We start from the raw sequence: 17,698 nt of genomic DNA, 5'->3' as shown, positions 1-17,698 counted from the left end.
ACGAAATGGCCGCTGCATTTAGAAAATTCAATTAGTTGTCGAGTGGTTTTTGTTTTTGGAAAGCAACAAAAAAAAAAAACACAACACAAAAATGCATTTCTGTCCAGTCTACATTTATGTCATTGTATTATTCAAAACGATTTTCGCACTGGCTGGCGATGGTCGTAATGAAATTACAGTGGGTAGGTCCTTCAATCGTTTAGTCAAATGATTTTATTCAATAATTTCTGATACGCTTAGGTGCCATTTTCTATGAAAATGAAAAGGAAATTGAACTAAGTTTCGATCAGGCATTTCGTGAGGTGAATAATTTAAAGTTTGCCGAGCTGCGGTTTGTCACCATCAAGCGTTACATGCCAACGAATGATAGTTTTTTGCTACAACAGATTAGTGAGTATTTCTTTTGGAGTGGCCATCGAAAAACACAGAAACAAACTATTATATGAGAAATTCATCTTCCGTGTGTGTTAGCTTGTGAACTGATTTCCAATGGCGTTGCGGCTATTTTCGGACCAAGTTCAAAGGCAGCCAGTGGTACGTTAACGTTGCTCTCTCTCTAAGGCTAAAAGACACATGTGTTCCGTTCTATAGATTCTTTTCTTGTTGTTGTTTGTAGATATTGTGGCGCAAATTGCAAACACGACCGGCATTCCACATATAGAATACGATCTGAAACTGGAGGCTACGCGTCAGGAGCATTTAAATCATCAAATGTCCGTGAATGTCGCACCCACATTGTCCGTGCTATCGCGCGCCTACTTTGAGATTATCAAAATGAACTATGAATGGCGCACGTTTACGCTCATATATGAAACACCAGAGGGTGTGTAGAAACTAATATTTAACTACATTTTAATCTCTCATTCTTCATGCATTCTTTAGGTCTCGCCCGCCTGCAGGATCTGATGAACATTCATGCCTTGAACAGCGACTATGTAAAGCTTAGAAATCTGGCAGACTATGCTGGCGATTATCGTGTCTTGTGGAAAGAGGCAGACGAAACCTTTCATGAGCATCGTATCATATTAGACTGTGAGCCGGGAACGTTGAAGGAGCTGCTGAAGATCTCCGTGGACTTTAAGCTGCAGGGACCTTTTAGGGTAGGAGGACATAAAACATAAAAATATCGGCCTTTGTTATTGAAACTTATTTTATTTCTAGAACTGGTTCCTCACACATCTGGATACTCACAGTTCTGGCCTGAAGGATATTTATAATGAAGATTTCAAAGCAAATATCACATCAGTGCGCTTGAAAATAGTCGATCCGAATCCCTTTGAGCGGAAAAAGACGCGCATTAGCAGAGTGGATGTAAGTTTTTTATCTAAATACACTCAAAACTCCTGTCTCTAACTTCTAATCCCCAGCAAATCCTTGGAAACCAAACTATGCTGCCCATACTCATCTACGATGCTGTGGTGCTGTTTGCCAATTCGGCCCGGAATATTATAGCTGCCATGCAGCCCTATCATCCACCAAATAGACATTGTGGCAGTCCAAATCCTTGGATGCTGGGACCCTTTATAGTTAATGAAATGAAAACCATATCGGAGGACGATGTGGAGCCACATTTCAAAACGGAAAATATGAAACTTGATGAAAATGGACAGCGTACACAATTCAATTTGGAAATATACAAACCCACAGTGAATGAACCCTTGATGGTGTGGACCCCGGACAATGGCATAAAGCGGAGGCACATCAGTCTGGACTTGGGTGATTCTGGCTCCACACAGGATTTCTCAGTGCAAAGAAAAGTCTACACGGTGGTTACACACTACGAGGAGCCATATTTTATGATGAAGTATAAAGTCCAAGCTCCCTGTGGATGTGCCTTAAAGTTCTCTGCTCTTTTCTCTTACAGGGAAGACCATGAGAACTTCAGAGGACGCGAAAAATACGAGGGCTATGCTGTGGATCTGATCAGTAAATTGTCCGAGCTGTTGGAATTCGATTATGAGTTTATGATTGTCAATGGCAATGGCAAATATAATCCAGAGACCAAGCAGTGGGATGGCATTATAAGAAAATTAATCGATCATGTGGGTAGAATAAAGAACACCTCAGAGATCTCTTTCTAATTTGCTTCCCACAGCATGCCCAAATTGGCGTCTGTGATCTGACCATCACCCAACTGCGACGCTCTGTGGTGGACTTTACGGTGCCCTTTATGCAGCTGGGCATTAGCATTCTGCACTACAAGAGTCCACCCGAGCCAAAGAATCAGTTTGCCTTTCTGGAACCCTTTGCTGTGGAGGTGTGGATCTATATGATATTTGCACAGCTGGTGATGACGTTGGCTTTTGTTTTTATAGCCAGGTGGGTGCTCCTATAGATGGGTGAAGATGTTTTGTAATTTGTAGAATTTTTGCAGACTTTCCTATCGGGAATGGCTGCCACCAAATCCGGCCATACAGGATCCCGATGAACTGGAGAATATATGGAATGTAAACAACTCCACGTGGCTTATGGTGGGCTCCATTATGCAACAGGGCTGCGATATATTACCCAGGTTTGACCTTAAATCTTAGAGAGCGGGAGAATAGATTGTTAATTATTTTTTGATACATTTTCAGAGGTCCCCACATGCGTATACTTACTGGCATGTGGTGGTTCTTTGCCTTGATGATGCTCAGCACTTATACCGCCAATTTGGCTGCCTTTTTGACCAGCAACAAATGGCAGAGTAGCATCAAAAATCTACAGGGTCTCATTGAGCAGGATGAGGTCAAGTATGGCAGCATGCGTGGCGGCAGCACTTCGTTGTTCTTCTCTGAATCGAATGAGACTGACTATCAGCGTGCATGGAATCAAATGAAGGATTTTAATCCATCGGCATTTACCACAACCAACAAGGAGGGCGTGGCACGTGTGCGTAAGGAAAAGGGTTCCTATGCTTTTCTGATGGAGACCACCAGCCTGACCTATAATATCGAAAGGAATTGCGACTTAACGCAAATTGGTGAACAAATTGGCGAAAAACATTATGGCCTGGCAGTGCCATTGGGTGAGTGAATAAAACTGTGGGAGATTTAATTTATTTAAACATTTATATAGGTGCCGATTATCGCACTAATTTGAGCGTTTCCATACTCCAATTGAGCGAAAAGGGTGAGCTGTACAAAATGAAGAACAAATGGTGGAAAAATCACAACGTCACCTGCGACACCTTCCACGAGGTGGACGGCGATGAGCTGTCGATTATCGAGTTGGGTGGCGTCTTTTTGGTACTCGCCGGCGGCGTACTCACTGGCGTCATTTTGGGCATCTTTGAGTTCCTCTGGAACCTGCAGCATGTGGCTGTTGAGGAGCGTGTCACACCCTGGCAGGCCCTAAAGGCGGAACTCTCTTTTGCCCTCAAGTTTTGGGTGCCCAAGAAACCACTGAGAATATCCAGCAGCAGCGATAAATCCTCATCCCGCAGATCTTCCGGCTCCAGGCAGAAAAGTCGCAGCAAGACGGCCACTTAGAAATAGTAACAAATCTAGAAAACTGTTTAATAACATTTAAAGTGGAATTAAAACTGACTTTTAACATTTTAGTAAAGAGAAAATTCGACAATGTGCAAAAGGAAATTGGGAAATCAATGGATTTTTTGGTCGCTTTGATATACATATTCCTATATACATATGTATATGTGAATTTATGTTGTGCTATATTTATAGAGACTTTTTTGTGGACTACTTACTTAGAGGGTGCCTTGTGGGGTATATAAGACGAGAGCACAGAATTGGGTTTGCATATTCGAGCGTTGTTTAAATTTTTTAAATTATATATTTTTGTCTTATTATCGTGCACTTGTCATGTCATGACACTTACTACTTACCAAGATAATGCTTTGGCGGGTATATAAGACTCAAGCAAAGGCTTGAGTAATTCCGTCTTTTATTTTTGAGCCTAGGGTACGCCTTATTCGACTCTCTGAGTCATTTCTTCTTATTTTTTTCTGTTTTTTGTGGCACCCTACTTAGCCGGCTGTGGGGGCGTCCGGTTAGCCTAATTTTAGCGAACATTTAGTTTTCATTTATTGGTTAATTTCCAGCTACAGCTGATGCCCAGGGTCTGCCTGGTCCGACGCAGACCGTTTCTTCTCTCTCTCTCTCTTTTTTATCCAAAAAACAAATGCTCCTGCCACCCACGATTGTGTGAGAGAAAGAGAGAAAATACGAGATGGCAGACAGCCCCATACAAATTTCATTTTTTGTGCTGCTTACTCAGTGCCTTGCGAACAGTGCCCCGGTACGGATACGGAAAAGTTTCGTTCGTTTTACTTATTTCTTTTTTACGCCCGATTTCGAATCCCGAACATTTTCCTATAGATGAAATTTCGAATATTTTCCTATAGCTGAATTGAAGTGAATTGGAACACTGGGATACAGTCGCTATATATATCAGATATCTTTATAATGCTTAACTTTAGCTGACTGGACGCATCATGATGTCTGCCATAAAGTTCCTCGTGCTCGTGGCTCTAATTTCTTGCAGCACTGCCAATGAAGAGGCTTTGGTGCTAAAAATTGGTTGGTACACAGATATATCAGCATAAATAATATTCAGTTAATATTCCGAGAAATAATCCATAATAATGTGCAATTTAGGTGCCATTTTCTTCGATACGGAAATGAAGCTCGCAGAAGCCTTTGATGTGGCCGTGGAGGAAGTGAATGCCGTGAATCCCAGTTTACGTTTGGAACCCATCAAGCATTATATGACCATTGATGACAGTATAGTGCTGCAGGATCTTTGTAAGTACTTTAATTAAATAGCTGTATTATAAAACATTTTTGTAACCCTTTCTTTTAGCATGCGAATTGATTGGAAATGGTGTGGCTGCTATTTTTGGACCAAGTTCAAAGACAAACAGCGGTAAGTTCTTGTGTTCTTTTGTTTTTTGTCTGGCCATAGTTGAATTATTTTTAAACAAAAAAAACATGCTCTAGCGTCATAAAATAATGTCTGGCACTAGACATATACATAAAGATATATGCTATAAATCCATATAGATTAGAGCGCCATAGAAAGGGAGAGCGCGCGAGAGAGAATGTGTCCGAGCGAGAATTTCGAAAGGCTCGTCAACCCCGTTAATGATTCTTTGAAATATCCAAACACACACTCTCACACATACACACTGCAACACATGTGTTGGCCATTAAAATCGGGCCAAGCAGCATTCAAAATATTTTTTGCAGTAAATAAACGATTAGATTTTGAACCATTGCCAAGAATACATTTCCCTCGGCCTCTCTCTCGTTTTGTTTTTGTGTTTTGCTCAGCATTTTCATTGTGTGTTTTGTTAGTTTCTCGATTCATTCTAAACAAAAATAAACACTCTCCCACTCTCTTAATTCCCATGGTCTCTGTTTGCAGATATTGTTGAGGTTTTGTGTAATATGACGGGTATACCACATCTGCAGTTCGATTGGCATCCGCAGCAATCGTTTAGGGAGCGACTCAATCATCAGATGACTGTCAATGTGGCACCCATGGAGCTGATGCTATCGAATGCATTTTCAGATATTTTGGGCAGCAAGAGCTTCGATTGGAAGTCATTTACGATAGCTTATGAGAAGAGTGCACGTGAGTATAAACATTATACATTTTTAATACATATTTTTCACTGTCTAAATGTTAACTTTGTTCTCTTTTCTATGTTTAAAAATACTAAACCATCTTTAAACGTCTCTTTTCATTATGCTAACACAATAATAATATTTATAGCTTTAATTTGACATATAATAACCTTCATACCCAGCTTGATTTTTGTGGATTATTAGCTCCTATAGTCTCTTACCTTTTCCCAAAATCAAAACCTCAATCCTTCCCACCCTTAGACCTCAATCGCCTGCAGCACATCTTTGCCTGGAAACAACTACACAAAACGGGCATTAAAATGCAGGAATTTCAGCGTGGCGACGACTATCGCATACTCTGGAAAAGGATTAACAATGCACGTGAGAAATTTGTGCTCTTGGATTGTCCCGCGGACATTCTCGTGGATGTAGTCAATGCCTCCATAGACTTTAATATGACGGGTTCTTTTAATGTGAGTAGCCATAATATTTGTAGTAAATGTTTGATTTTTAATGACTAATTTCCCTTTTGGCAGAATTTATTTCTTACTAATTTGGATACCCATGTCAGTGGCATTGATCGTTTCTATTCAAGAGAGTTTACGGTTACAGTGGCAGCTGTTCGATTGAGAACTTATATACCACCGCCAGTTCATGATGAGATTGATGTATTCGACAACGAAGTGGATACTAGGGTAGGTTCTCAGATTTTAGCTAAATGTAATTAGAGCTAAACAAAATATTTCTCCCTATAGTTTGACTCTTTGGGCACCCAACTTGTCTACGATTCAGTCGTGCTGTTCTATAATGCGCTGCTACAAATGAGCCAACGATCGGGTTTCTATATGCCACAATTTAGCTGTGGTCATGGCTTTTGGCAGCCAGGACCACATATAGTACAGCAAATGAAGGAGGTGGGTTGAAGCACCGAATAACAATTCCCTTAAATCTTAATCGTCTTTTCAGCTCTCTCCAAAGCAAGTGAAGCCCCCCTTTAAGACGCAACGCCTGAAGATCAACGCGCATGGGCAGCGTGAGGACTTCAATTTGGAAATCTACAATCCGCTGATCGATCGTGTGACACACATTTGGAATAAAGATTTTCAGCTGGTGGATATAGAGAAAATTAAGGAAAACTCCACGCAGGCGGTAAAGCAGCGAAGACTGGAGAATAAAGAGGATTTTTCGCAGAAGCCCGTGCGGTTTACAGTGGCGACTCGCGTGGGTAAGCCCTACTTTAGCTGGCGGTAAGTGGGATCTACATTTTACTTATAGACGCTTTATTTTTTATAACTTTAATTTTTCCCTATAGCGACGAGCCTGAAGGTGTGCACTACGAGGGCAATGAACGCTTTGAAGGCTATGCCGTGGATTTGATTTATAAATTGGCCGAGGAATGTAAATTTGACTTTGATTTCGAACCAGTTAGGGATAATAAATATGGCAGCTATGATGCAGCCACCGATGAATGGGATGGCATCATACGGCAGCTGATAGATAATGTAAGTTGCTGAAATTATAAAATAAAAATATAATAAATAATTCTTCTTTGCAGAATGCCCAAATAGGCATCTGTGATCTGACCATTACCCAGGCACGTCGTTCTGTGGTGGATTTCACGGTGCCCTTCATGCAGCTGGGCATTAGCATTTTGTCGTACAAGGAGCCACCGCCCAAGGCGGATATTTATGGCTTCCTCAATCCATATGGCGTGGAGGTTTGGCTTTATGTCATGATTGCTATGATGATTACCTCGATGGCCATGATATTGGCTGGACGTATGGATCAATTCGAATGGGAGCCGCCATCAGAGAATGCCAATCGTGAGCTGGTGCGTCAGAATATCTGGAATATGCATAACACCATGTGGCTGGTGTTGGGTTCTATACTGACGCAGGGCTGTGATTTGTTACCCAGGTAAGTAGCTACAACAATCTGAGTACATTTCATTTTTAAATAAATTTTTGTTTCACTTATTTCAGGGGCCTGCCCATGCGCCTGCTCACTGCCTTTTGGTGGATCTTTGCGCTGCTCATATCACAGACTTACATAGCCAAATTGGCTGCCTTTATAACCTCTTCCAAGTTGTCGGGCAATATTGCCTCGCTGCATGACCTCGTGGACCAAAATAAGGTACAGTTCGGCACCATACGCGGTGGTGCGACATCCGTTTATTTTTCCGAATCCAACGACACGGAGAATCGCATGGCCTGGAACAAGATGTTGTCCTTCAAGCCGGATGCATTTACCAAAAATAACGAGGAGGGTGTCGATCGGGTGAAACTCAGTCGTGGCACCTACGCCTTTCTCATGGAGACCACAAATCTGCAGTACTATGTGCAGCGAAATTGTGAGCTTACGCAAATTGGAGAGAGTTTCGGAGAGAAGCACTACGGCATAGCAGTGCCATTGAGTGAGTGTTGAAACTAACTGTAAATCGCATATTCTATTATCTACTTACATATATTTTCCCTCCCTCCGTAGATGCCAACTTTCGCTCAAACCTCAGTGTGGGCATCCTCAAGCTCAGTGAGCAGGGTGTGCTCTATAATTTGCGCAACAAATGGTTTAATAGCAATGAGAGCACCTGTGTAGAGGACTCGACCATCGACGATGGACAATTCGATATGGATTCTGTGGGTGGACTCTTTGTTATGCTCATTGTGGGCCTATTTATTGCATTTCTCATTGGCATAGCAGAGTTTCTATGGCATGTGCATCGCATAGCTGTGAAGGAGAAGGTTTGCTGCTCCCTTATACTATGTTTAATTGTTGATTAATATTTCTATACCCACAGATACCCGCCATGTTGGCCCTAAAGGCAGAGTTTAACTTTCTCATACGCTTCTGGCTTACCAAGAAGCCATTGCATACCTATCGCGAGAGTCGAGACTCCACTTCCACGGGCTACTCCTCGCTGCAACAGTTGTCGAGTGGCTCAACTGTTAAAAAGAAGAAAAAGACAAAGAAAAGAGCAGAGTAGTATAGTGGAATGGAATGAAAAGGCTTGCAAACATTCAGTGAAATATAGAATATAGTTAGAATACTATAGAGCTAAGCATTAAAGAGATATTCTGATATATACATATGTACATACATACATACATACTCACAAGAAAAAAGAGTTAGTGTATTGTATTTGGGGGAGTGTCGATAATGATATGGAAGTAAAAGTAGTAATCCAACAATGAGCACGCAAAATAAAGAGAAAGCGCTGACTGTGAGCTGTGACCGAGCCCGGCCGCAGTGTGTTAACAGAGATCGGTAACTGGTAACAAGCAGCGGCCACAGTCTGTTAACGGAGATCTGTAACGGAGAGCAGCCGCAGTGTGTTAACAGAGATCGGTAGCGTGGTTTCTTAGATCGGTAACAAGCAGCGGCCACAGTCTGTTAACGGAGATCTGTAACGGAGAGCAGCCGCAGTGTGTTAACAGAGATCGGTAGCGTGGTTTCTTAGATCGGTAACAAGCAGCGACCACAGTCTGTTAACGGAGATCTGTAACGGAGAGCATCCGCAGTGTGTTAACAGAGATCGGTAACGTGGTGTCAGCGCTCATGCTCTACTCGAGCTGCTGCCCTGAAAGTATAAAAACTTCCTTTGCGGAACATAGCAGAGCATCAAACCATTATTGGTATGTTATCCCACTTATATTGGTACCGAAACCTATGTGGTATATTCTTGATATGTATTTGTAATTCGGTCCTTTTGGGACCTTAAAAAAATTGCCTCACTGTTACAGAGAACCTTGCGGTACCTTGCACAGAGGGCGAGTTATTGGTTAAAGTTTTCAACTAGCAATAATCGCAGCTCAGTTGTGACTTCATTGCTTGCGATATTGCCACTGCACAAGGCTGGTAAAGAATTGAGGAAATGCACTGAAAATATATGGATAATGGCAAGCAGAACCTATTGGGAATTCCAAAAGTGCAGCCCATCGCAAGGGGTTACTAAAGCTGCGAAAAAAACCAGTTGCCCCTTAATCAAGTCACCACCAGTTTCAATCACACTCAGAGACAGAGAGTCAGAGTAGATCAAGGACCCCTTCACCCCCTTAGCTATTGAATTTTTATGACCTAACAAGCAAATTCTACGACCCGAAACCACTTCGATGATATGACCACCATTCGCCCGCATCAGACACGCACTCGCATTCAACTTTGATGGCTGCCCGCAACATAAAAAAAAGAAGAGAGAGAGAGAGCGCAAAAAAGGCCAATGAATGGATTTTGGGTGGGTAAAGTAGGGCAGAACAGAGCAAGAACAGGAGTGTAGCTGTGAAAGGGTCAAGCGTTGGGTCTGGCTGCTGCTGCCATGCTGGCCAGATACTTGGATTATGCCAGTTAAGCGGCTTGGCCGCCCAGTGCGGCGGCCAAACTGTAAATTGTAAGCTGCTTTAAGGCAGCCAGCCAGCCAGCCATCGACCGACAAATTTCCTTAAAGTTAAATGCCACTCAACAATCAGCATTCCGACTCAGACAATAACGCGCGAGTCCTGGATGCCCGCACTCAAGGACTTCAACGGCCAAGCCTGGGTCTGGCCTGCCAAATGGCTAAAGGTTTTTCGTATATATCGCGCTTTGTAATTTAAATGGCTCTTTTATGGTGCACGGCAATAAAATGTACAAATAAGGGTTAATTATGTCCCAGTAGTTGACGGCTGCGGGGCTATGGCCATTGCAATGGGCCATAAGATGCCCAAATTTGGGGGCGGCAATTGGCCGCTGACGGGAATGTTAATGAGTGCGGGATAAACAAAAGAAAAAGCTGCTCGTTGGGTGTCTTGAAAGGTGCTTCATATAAAACGGGTAATTGTGCGAGAAAGAGAAAGAGCAAAACTGCTGGAAGAATCTCAGCCTCCAGGGTACAAGATCATAATTTTTCTCTCATAATTTACACATAAATCCTCACACATGCCCTCTTCAATAATCACACTCTAATTCTCCTCCTGCCCATCCAACACCTACTTAAATCTCTGGCAACTTCATTAGTTTGGGTTCATTTCATATAAAAACATTTCTCATCTGTGTCAAAAGTGACATGGCCCCACAAGGCTTATTAACCCTTGTCAGGGAAACGCCCTTAGGACGTACACTAAACGGATGTTGGCAGTATCAAACAACAACAAAAACTACAACACATACACAGCCAGAGAGGGTGTGAGTGAGCGTGGGGGAGTGGAAAAAAAGAGCCATAAAAAACAGACGCAGTCGATTGCCTCATCGACGGAGCGGAAACAATTGACTCGATTACACGGCAAACAAAAACAACTTTGCCAACAACATAAACATGACAGAGCAATAAAAGCAACAACAGGACAGACGACTATCACACCACTAGGACACAAAGGATGCAACAAAAAAAGGGCAGCCAAAACCGGAAAAAAGGAGAGGAAATACTCGTGCTATCAAATAAAGAGAAAAGGTTTTCGTGGGGCCGAAATGGCAGATACCCTGCGATAAACAGGGGTTCTTAAGGAGCATAAAAGGTTTCTTTTTGATCAGAGGAACTGGTAAAAAAATTTTAAATAGTCATCCAATGTGGCCAGCTTTGACTTGATTTAACAGAAGTGCAAACAAGGATTAAAGCGATTACAAAAACATGCCACTAAAGTAAGTAAATATCTTATGACATCTCAAATATTGACTCCCCTTTATTGCAAATCTCTGCACAAAATCAAGGCACCCATTCTTAGTGTATCAACACTGGAAATAACAATATTGCAAATTATTTGAGTGCGTGTGAAGGGATGTCCGCTAGGTTTGGGTTTAGTGTGTTTTTTCTTTTTTTTTTCGGGGCTTTGCATTGACCCCAGTTAGTGCGGCCGCTCACTGGACAGCTCTCACTTCTTTGCTTGATTTTTTTATCTGACAGCCTTTTGAAGCTTGTTTTGATTTGAATGAATGTGTGTCGTAACCTCCTGTTCCTCTGCCTTTATTTGATTTCATTGTCGAATTGTTTCTGCTGCTGCTGCTGTGCTTAAACCGCATTCGTCTGTCGAAATGTTCGTTATTGTTAGATATGCCACACAATTTGAAAAACGTTTTGGCGCACACACACACACTCATACACAGAAAATTAAATAACAAAAAACCGCAAATTGTTTTATTATCCTTGTGTGGTAGATTTCCTTTTTTTTCCGTTTTTTTTTGCTGTTGTCTTGTTGATTGTGTATAAAATTTTAATTGTTGTTTATTGGGTGGCATGCCAGTTGTAGTGTTAATTGGTTGCTCAGCTGGAGATCATAAATGTGGGGTGGTGGGCTGTGCAAATATTTGAATCACTAAATTAAATTCGAGTTATTCGTTTAAGTAAACAGGGAATACTCTTTTTTGTTGCTGTTGGATTGTGGTTAATTGTTTTCATTTTATTTCTGATTTAATGCAGAGTTCAGGCTGCGGTTAATTCAATTAATGTTTTAGATTTTGATAATTAATTATGTGGGGGAAACATAAAAAGCATACACTACCTCTTTCACCGTCTATAAAACTTCGCTTTGGGCATGCTACAAATTCCGAGTAGTCTGCAAAAATCACCAACAAATCAGCGCCGTAAAGTGCACTTCTCGGCAAGCCACACACACACAATGCATTTTAAACAACAAGTTGTCGAGAGGCCAGCCGCAACGCTAACCGATAATTGTTGCTCCGGGGAGATGGTGGGGAGCAGCCAATATGTTGAGGAGGAACACGCGCGACGCACGTGTGTACCTGGGTGAAATTTTCGGGAAATTCAACCAGCTAACAAGCAGAAAGCAAGCTGGCAAATAAAAACAGCAGCAAAACAGGAGCAGTAGCACGACGTGGAGCAGCACCCGGGGGCGTGCTACCGATCCCGGCGGAAGTTGAGGCACCCATACAGGCTCTCGCTCTGGCTCAAGCTACGGCTATGGCAGAGGTACAAATTCAATATGGCGTCACAGAGGAAGCGCCACAGACGCAGTGCATTTGTATGTGTGTGCGCTCTCTCTTTCTCTCATTGAACCAACAGCTTGTGGCGTCAATTTGTGGACATTATTGTTTCATGACTGACCAACTGGTTTTTGGGGGCGGCGGCTGCAAACGTGCCACATGGATCCAGCAACGAGGACCGAGAAGGCCTAAGCAAAGCCAGAGCCGAAAAACTCGGCCACAATCACAGGATAACAGCTTTTCCCAATGGCAGATGCTGTCCCCCCAAACTATTGTTATTTGATGCAGCTGCAATTGCACTTGCCACTAGTGCAGCTTTGTGCCACTGTGCGCCGCAGCTGTGATCTCAATTTTGGATTATTTACGCGATTTTTGTGTGTGTTAAAATGTGTGCCAAAAATTAATTGCAATTGCGGTTTGCTGGCTCGCAAAAAGAATGTGCATGCGATTCGATTCCAGGCTGAAATAATTATGCCACACCCCCACCCCGCCCCAATTAGTGTTTGGTTGTTAGAATTTGAAAAATCAATTACGGTTGAAATTTAAGATTAAAATAAAGCAGAAACAGACAGGGGTTTTTGCTAAGAGATTGTTTTAAATGGAAGCAGAAATCAATTGTATTTTGGGTTGAAAATGCATATAATTTAGAATTTCATCTGCCAGATGCTGATATATAGTATAATTTAAATTGTTTTACTTTTTATAAGAGCATACAAATGGTAGCTAAATGTGCATAAAATAAATCCCGCATAATCTCATTTATCAAAGCACAAAATATAAATTATTCTAATTATCCCTAGCAATAAATATGTTGCATTTTATTGCTGCTATGTTTTATGTTAGAAAATGCGCCAAATAAATTTAAAATAGTTTCTATTCCATTTTGGCTGTTCTCAAATTTGTTATTGAGCTTTCAGCACTTCAAAAAATTAACCTGCCATATGCCCAATGTTCCATTCGATGTTCACTAGTTTTTTCTGCAATGGCTCTATTTTTTTTCCAGCTGCAGCTCATTTCCTGTAGACGCCATAAATCAACTGGCAGTTTGAGTTGCGTTTGTCTCTGTGCAGACAATCGCAAAGCCAGCCCATATCCGTCTGCAAATGTGTGCGTAGAGCCACCAGTTGAAATGCTGCCCAGCTGCTGACATTTACAAACGTATTAATTGATTTTCATTCTCTACAGTTTGGGCATGGTAAAATCCCCAATGCTGCCAGTCTGTGCCCCTGCCCTGTTGGCCTGTAAAGTTGATTTGATTTTTAAGTCAATGTCAAATGCGTGTCTTGACTGACATTCCCAATTTTGTGAAAGTTTCACAGGGGAATGGAGAGTCCGAAGTACATAGCATCGAGGGGCAGGCAACCGCAACCCCAGACCATAAAATGACATTCGAAAAACTTGCAAAACGTCTGACGTTGAAATTTTGGTTTTCTTTTTCTGTTTTGTGTTTAATGAAAATTTCTTTTGTGTCTCTAGACCTAGAGAATCTATTTTCGATCATTTGAATCTTTGAACTTGTCGGGTTGAGGTGAGGTTTGGTTTGGTTTTTCTTGCTGGCTTTTCATTTGCTGTTTGAAGTTGCAGCAGAAAATTGATTTGCATTCAAGATGCATTTAGATGTTTGCCTATTGATTCTGTAACTTCTGCAGAAAATGTTAAAGTAATTTCTAAGGATATTTATTATTATATTAAAGTGTAATTTTACTTGCAAAAATCTTAATGAAAAAGGGCATTAATTCCTTATGTGATTATTAGTACATTCAATTATGAAAAATGTATTTAAGTCATTCTGGAAACTGCATTATTTATGAGAGAATATTTCACTTTATTAAAATTATATATAATAATTTCTACATTAATTTATAATCAATGTTCAAACATTAAGCTAATAATTTGGCAAATGAAAATCACACAAAATCAAATTAGTTTTTGCATAATAAATACCTAAGCCAGCATGAAACACTTACTCATGCTTATACACAAATGAAGTCCAGCATTTTATGGGCCCAGTTTTTTTTTTTATTTCTCGTATTATTTTTATTAATAAATATTCCTTAAATATAAATAAATTTGGTAAAATGTCGTACAACCTATCAACTGGTTGTGTCCTTCTGCAGTAAAATATTTAAGCTTTACCATAGTCTTTGCTGGTATTACATTTGGTTGAAAGGGAAATTATTGCAGGGGAAATTCTCCCCTCCTGGAGCAAGTGTGGTGAGTTTGCCGAAGGTTGCCAGGCAGCGCGTTTGCCACGTAAGTCAATAGCAAATATATAGAGACATTAAAACTGTTTTAGTTTTGGGCTATAAAAAGGAATGTAAATGCGATATATATGTATGGCTAATGTAAAATTAGCAATAGATTAAGTGTAGGGGGTGTCTGAAAAACATTTGCTTAATGGAAGTGACTAGTTTTTGGGTTAGTAAGTTGGTTTTTAGTTTAAAAATATTTCAAATGACATTAATTGAGCGCTAATAAATAGTTCTTTCTATCATCTTGAATATCCACTCGCTCTAATCGACTACACCCATTGCAAATGTTATATACGCAATATTCACAAATAAAAAAGAACGAAAATATTTTAATTTATATTAAAGATAATTTCTAGCTTAATACAAAAACTTCAAAACAAAGTCATGATATTAAAGCCTCAGAAAAACAAATTTCAAGTTTAGCTTCAATGTCAAGACAACTTCTTGTAAACGTAATTTTCACCTACAATAAAACACGTGGAAAATGGCAAATGGAAAGCGTGATTCAGCCAGCTGTAATGATTCCCAACACAACAACAAATTAATACAAGAACATTCAAGAACACAGAGAAACGAAAAGAAAAACCGAAGAAAAAGCCAAGAAACAGACACTCGCTGTACAGTTTTCGATTCCGAGTGCCGAAGACACGAAACGAAATGCGCCCAATGCGAAGACATTGAAAATTGGAAAATATACGCCTACCAGGACATGCGATAGGCTGTTCCCGTTAAATAATAAATAAATACGCGACGCACCCATACCGAGCAGGGACACCGAGTAGCGCCACCCACGTCCACCCACATCCTGTTGTAATGCGCAGTGGAGTCCCCAATAAGTAGGCAATGGAAAACAAATGTTTGACATGACTTATGAGGAAAGTCAGACAACCAGTAAAGGAGCAGAGCAGAGTATTTGGCCAGTGAGCAGGAGGAGGATTCTTCTTTCGAGATGCAGCCTAAGGAAAAATTGTCTGTGGTTAGGGGGTGGCTGGCTATATAGAGGAAGGCATTTACCTGCGCTATGTATGCCCTATATACATACATATATGTATGTCAGGATATTCCATTTTCCTTTGATTGTTAGCCGGCGACTGCGCATATTTTCCCTCTATTCATATACTTTTCCTTTCCTCTTTTTTTTTCTTTTGTTTGCTTTTTCTTTCTCTTCACTTTGCTCTCATTTCCATTTTGTTATTTTTGTACCTTTAGTGGGAATGGGTCGTTATCTTTCAATTGGTTGGCGATTGTAAGTTGGAGTAGTTGCCAAAGGGAGAGCAAGGAACTCACCTCAGTGGAGAAGGAAGTATTTATTATATTTGTAGCTCTGGAAATGGCATATAAAAACTCGTCTAACTGCTGGATTTACCATACCCTGGCATCAATTGTGGTCAGAGATTCTATATAAGCCAATAACTTATAGGGTGCATGGGCTCTTTCGGAGCCTAAAGATTGGCTTTGGCGACCATTCTTTGAGACACAGCCTAGTTATCAGGTCAAAGATCAGAGCAAGTGCAGGTTTCTTAATTAAGTAAACATTCTGTTAACATGTAATCGCTTGCCTGAACCGCTTGAACCTCTTGCTGTTACCGCTCGCTGTTAGTCATTGCTTTTACATCTTGCTCTGCTTCTATCGCTTTCTGTTACCTCTGCTGTTACTGCTTGCTGGTACCGCTACTTATACTTGCTGCTGTTACTCGCTGGTAAGACTGTCTGAGAGTGCTGTGTGATCGGTCTCCAGCCAGCTCTCCAAACCCAACGCTCTCCGCATGACACTCCAAAGTCTTACCGCTCTTTTCAACTTTATCCAACAACAGTGAATCCAATTGGGGTAAGCTTTTCATTATTTATTTATCAAATTAAGTAAATTTTTCATTGGCTGATACTGCTTAAATTAAAGTACACCCCTCTTTGTAATTGAGTTACATTGCCCACCTTTTGTCACGCATTTTGCGTTGCAGTTTGCCATTATGCTACCAGCTACCTGCAGGCTGCAATACGTCTATGATTAACGTGGCTGGAATATCCACTAAGTGCATGCTTTTGACTTTGCTGCCATACGTATACGTTTCAAAGTCATTAGGTGGGAATGTAAAATCCTGTGCATACACACATCCAGCGAACCAGCGAGCCGCTGCAACAAGCAGTACAAAGCAGGGGTAAGAGAAAGCGATATTAGTACCCTTGTGTGCATATGTATGCACAGCTACGAAGCGTGGTCATTATGCGGCTGGTTATTTTCCACATTTCATGGCTCAAGTGCTTATTTGAGCACACCGTCGGGGGTCGGCAGACCCTATAGGGCGAACGCCTTCGAGTTTCGAGTTTGTTTTCTGCTTCTTTTATTTTTTTGTTTGGTTCAGGACTTTGCTACCTTTTACCAAGAAGCACTTAAAAATCGACACGGTATGCTGTTATTTGTTATTTGCCGTTTGCAAAAATTGCTTACTTGGAGTTGGTCTGCGTCTCCGTGCTACGAAAATCCCCCTCCAGCCATCTGCAGTATCTGCAGTTTTCAATCAGCCTAATGACAGAGGCAGCACGAATTTGCTTTTTAATTAAAGGAAAATACCATTCAACATTGTCCAAGAGCCCAGAGACACTCGAAAAAGAGAGTCCAACTATGCGCCAAGAACTTGAACAAACAGCAAAAGAAAGGAATACTCCTACAGACACAGATAAACAGCTACAAAGAGCGGGAGCTACACGGAGCGGCAGAGAGTCATAATAACAATAATGAACAAGTTTGCCACTTCATTTTGAATGGTCCGGCAACGTTGTGATAGCTACTTAGTGCCAATATTAAAATCCAGCCACACAAAAACCAAAACCCAATGCCAAATTGCAATCCAAAAAGATAAACAGCACAGAACAGCAGACAACTGCAATGGCAATGAGGCAGGCAGGCAGTGAGGCACACAAAAATAAGCAAGAGAAGCGGTCCTGGCCTGCAAGAAGCTATGCAGTGGA

General features: G+C 41.2%; 2 protein-coding genes and 1 non-coding gene across 3 annotated transcripts; 2 read left to right on the top strand and 1 right to left on the bottom strand.

Annotated features, from left to right (window-relative positions):
- Positions 1-51: 51 nt before the first annotated feature.
- Positions 52-3,475, top strand: LOC117901981 (glutamate receptor ionotropic, kainate 2). Its single transcript, XM_034812990.1, has 12 exons — positions 52-182; positions 241-390; positions 472-534; positions 617-823; positions 883-1,100; positions 1,162-1,311; positions 1,368-1,804; positions 1,865-2,042; positions 2,096-2,319; positions 2,375-2,512; positions 2,577-3,007; positions 3,058-3,475. The coding sequence occupies exons 1-12, from the start codon at positions 92-94 to the stop codon at positions 3,468-3,470; spliced, it is 2,700 nt and encodes an 899-aa protein (XP_034668881.1). The 5' UTR covers positions 52-91; the 3' UTR covers positions 3,471-3,475.
- Positions 3,476-4,220: 745 nt separating this feature from the next.
- On the top strand, positions 4,221-8,640 carry LOC117901980 (glutamate receptor ionotropic, kainate 2). The gene is made up of 13 exons (XM_034812989.1): positions 4,221-4,520; positions 4,599-4,745; positions 4,804-4,866; positions 5,368-5,577; positions 5,832-6,043; positions 6,107-6,265; positions 6,326-6,484; positions 6,537-6,817; positions 6,883-7,072; positions 7,126-7,487; positions 7,553-7,983; positions 8,055-8,311; positions 8,368-8,640. The coding sequence occupies exons 1-13, from the start codon at positions 4,436-4,438 to the stop codon at positions 8,551-8,553; spliced, it is 2,742 nt and encodes a 913-aa protein (XP_034668880.1). The 5' UTR covers positions 4,221-4,435; the 3' UTR covers positions 8,554-8,640.
- Positions 8,641-9,270: 630 nt separating this feature from the next.
- Positions 9,271-9,424, bottom strand: LOC117902829. Its single transcript, XR_004649429.1, has one exon. It is a non-coding gene; the product is annotated as a U4 spliceosomal RNA (small nuclear RNA).
- Between the last annotated feature and the right edge of the window lie 8,274 nt (positions 9,425-17,698).

Source organism: Drosophila subobscura, chromosome U, assembly GCF_008121235.1.
Source record: "Drosophila subobscura isolate 14011-0131.10 chromosome U, UCBerk_Dsub_1.0, whole genome shotgun sequence".
Taxonomy (NCBI): Eukaryota; Metazoa; Arthropoda; class Insecta; order Diptera; family Drosophilidae; genus Drosophila; species Drosophila subobscura.
The sequence above is the reverse complement of the archived record's forward strand: the minus strand, read 5'-3'. Positions and strand labels throughout refer to the sequence as shown.

Bases quoted from the DNA above. Each gene is read 5' to 3' on its own strand.
- LOC117901981 (XM_034812990.1), top strand. From the start codon at position 92: ATGCATTTCTGTCCAGTCTACATTTATGTCATTGTATTATTCAAAACG. The intron at 1,101-1,161 runs GTAGGAGGACAT...TTTTATTTCTAG, and splicing joins AGCTGCAGGGACCTTTTAGG to AACTGGTTCCTCACACATCT. The intron at 1,312-1,367 runs GTAAGTTTTTTA...TCTAATCCCCAG, and splicing joins CGCGCATTAGCAGAGTGGAT to CAAATCCTTGGAAACCAAAC.
- LOC117901980 (XM_034812989.1), top strand. From the start codon at position 4,436: ATGATGTCTGCCATAAAGTTCCTCGTGCTCGTGGCTCTAATTTCTTGC. The intron at 7,984-8,054 runs GTGAGTGTTGAA...CTCCCTCCGTAG, and splicing joins CGGCATAGCAGTGCCATTGA to ATGCCAACTTTCGCTCAAAC. The intron at 8,312-8,367 runs GTTTGCTGCTCC...CTATACCCACAG, and splicing joins GCATAGCTGTGAAGGAGAAG to ATACCCGCCATGTTGGCCCT.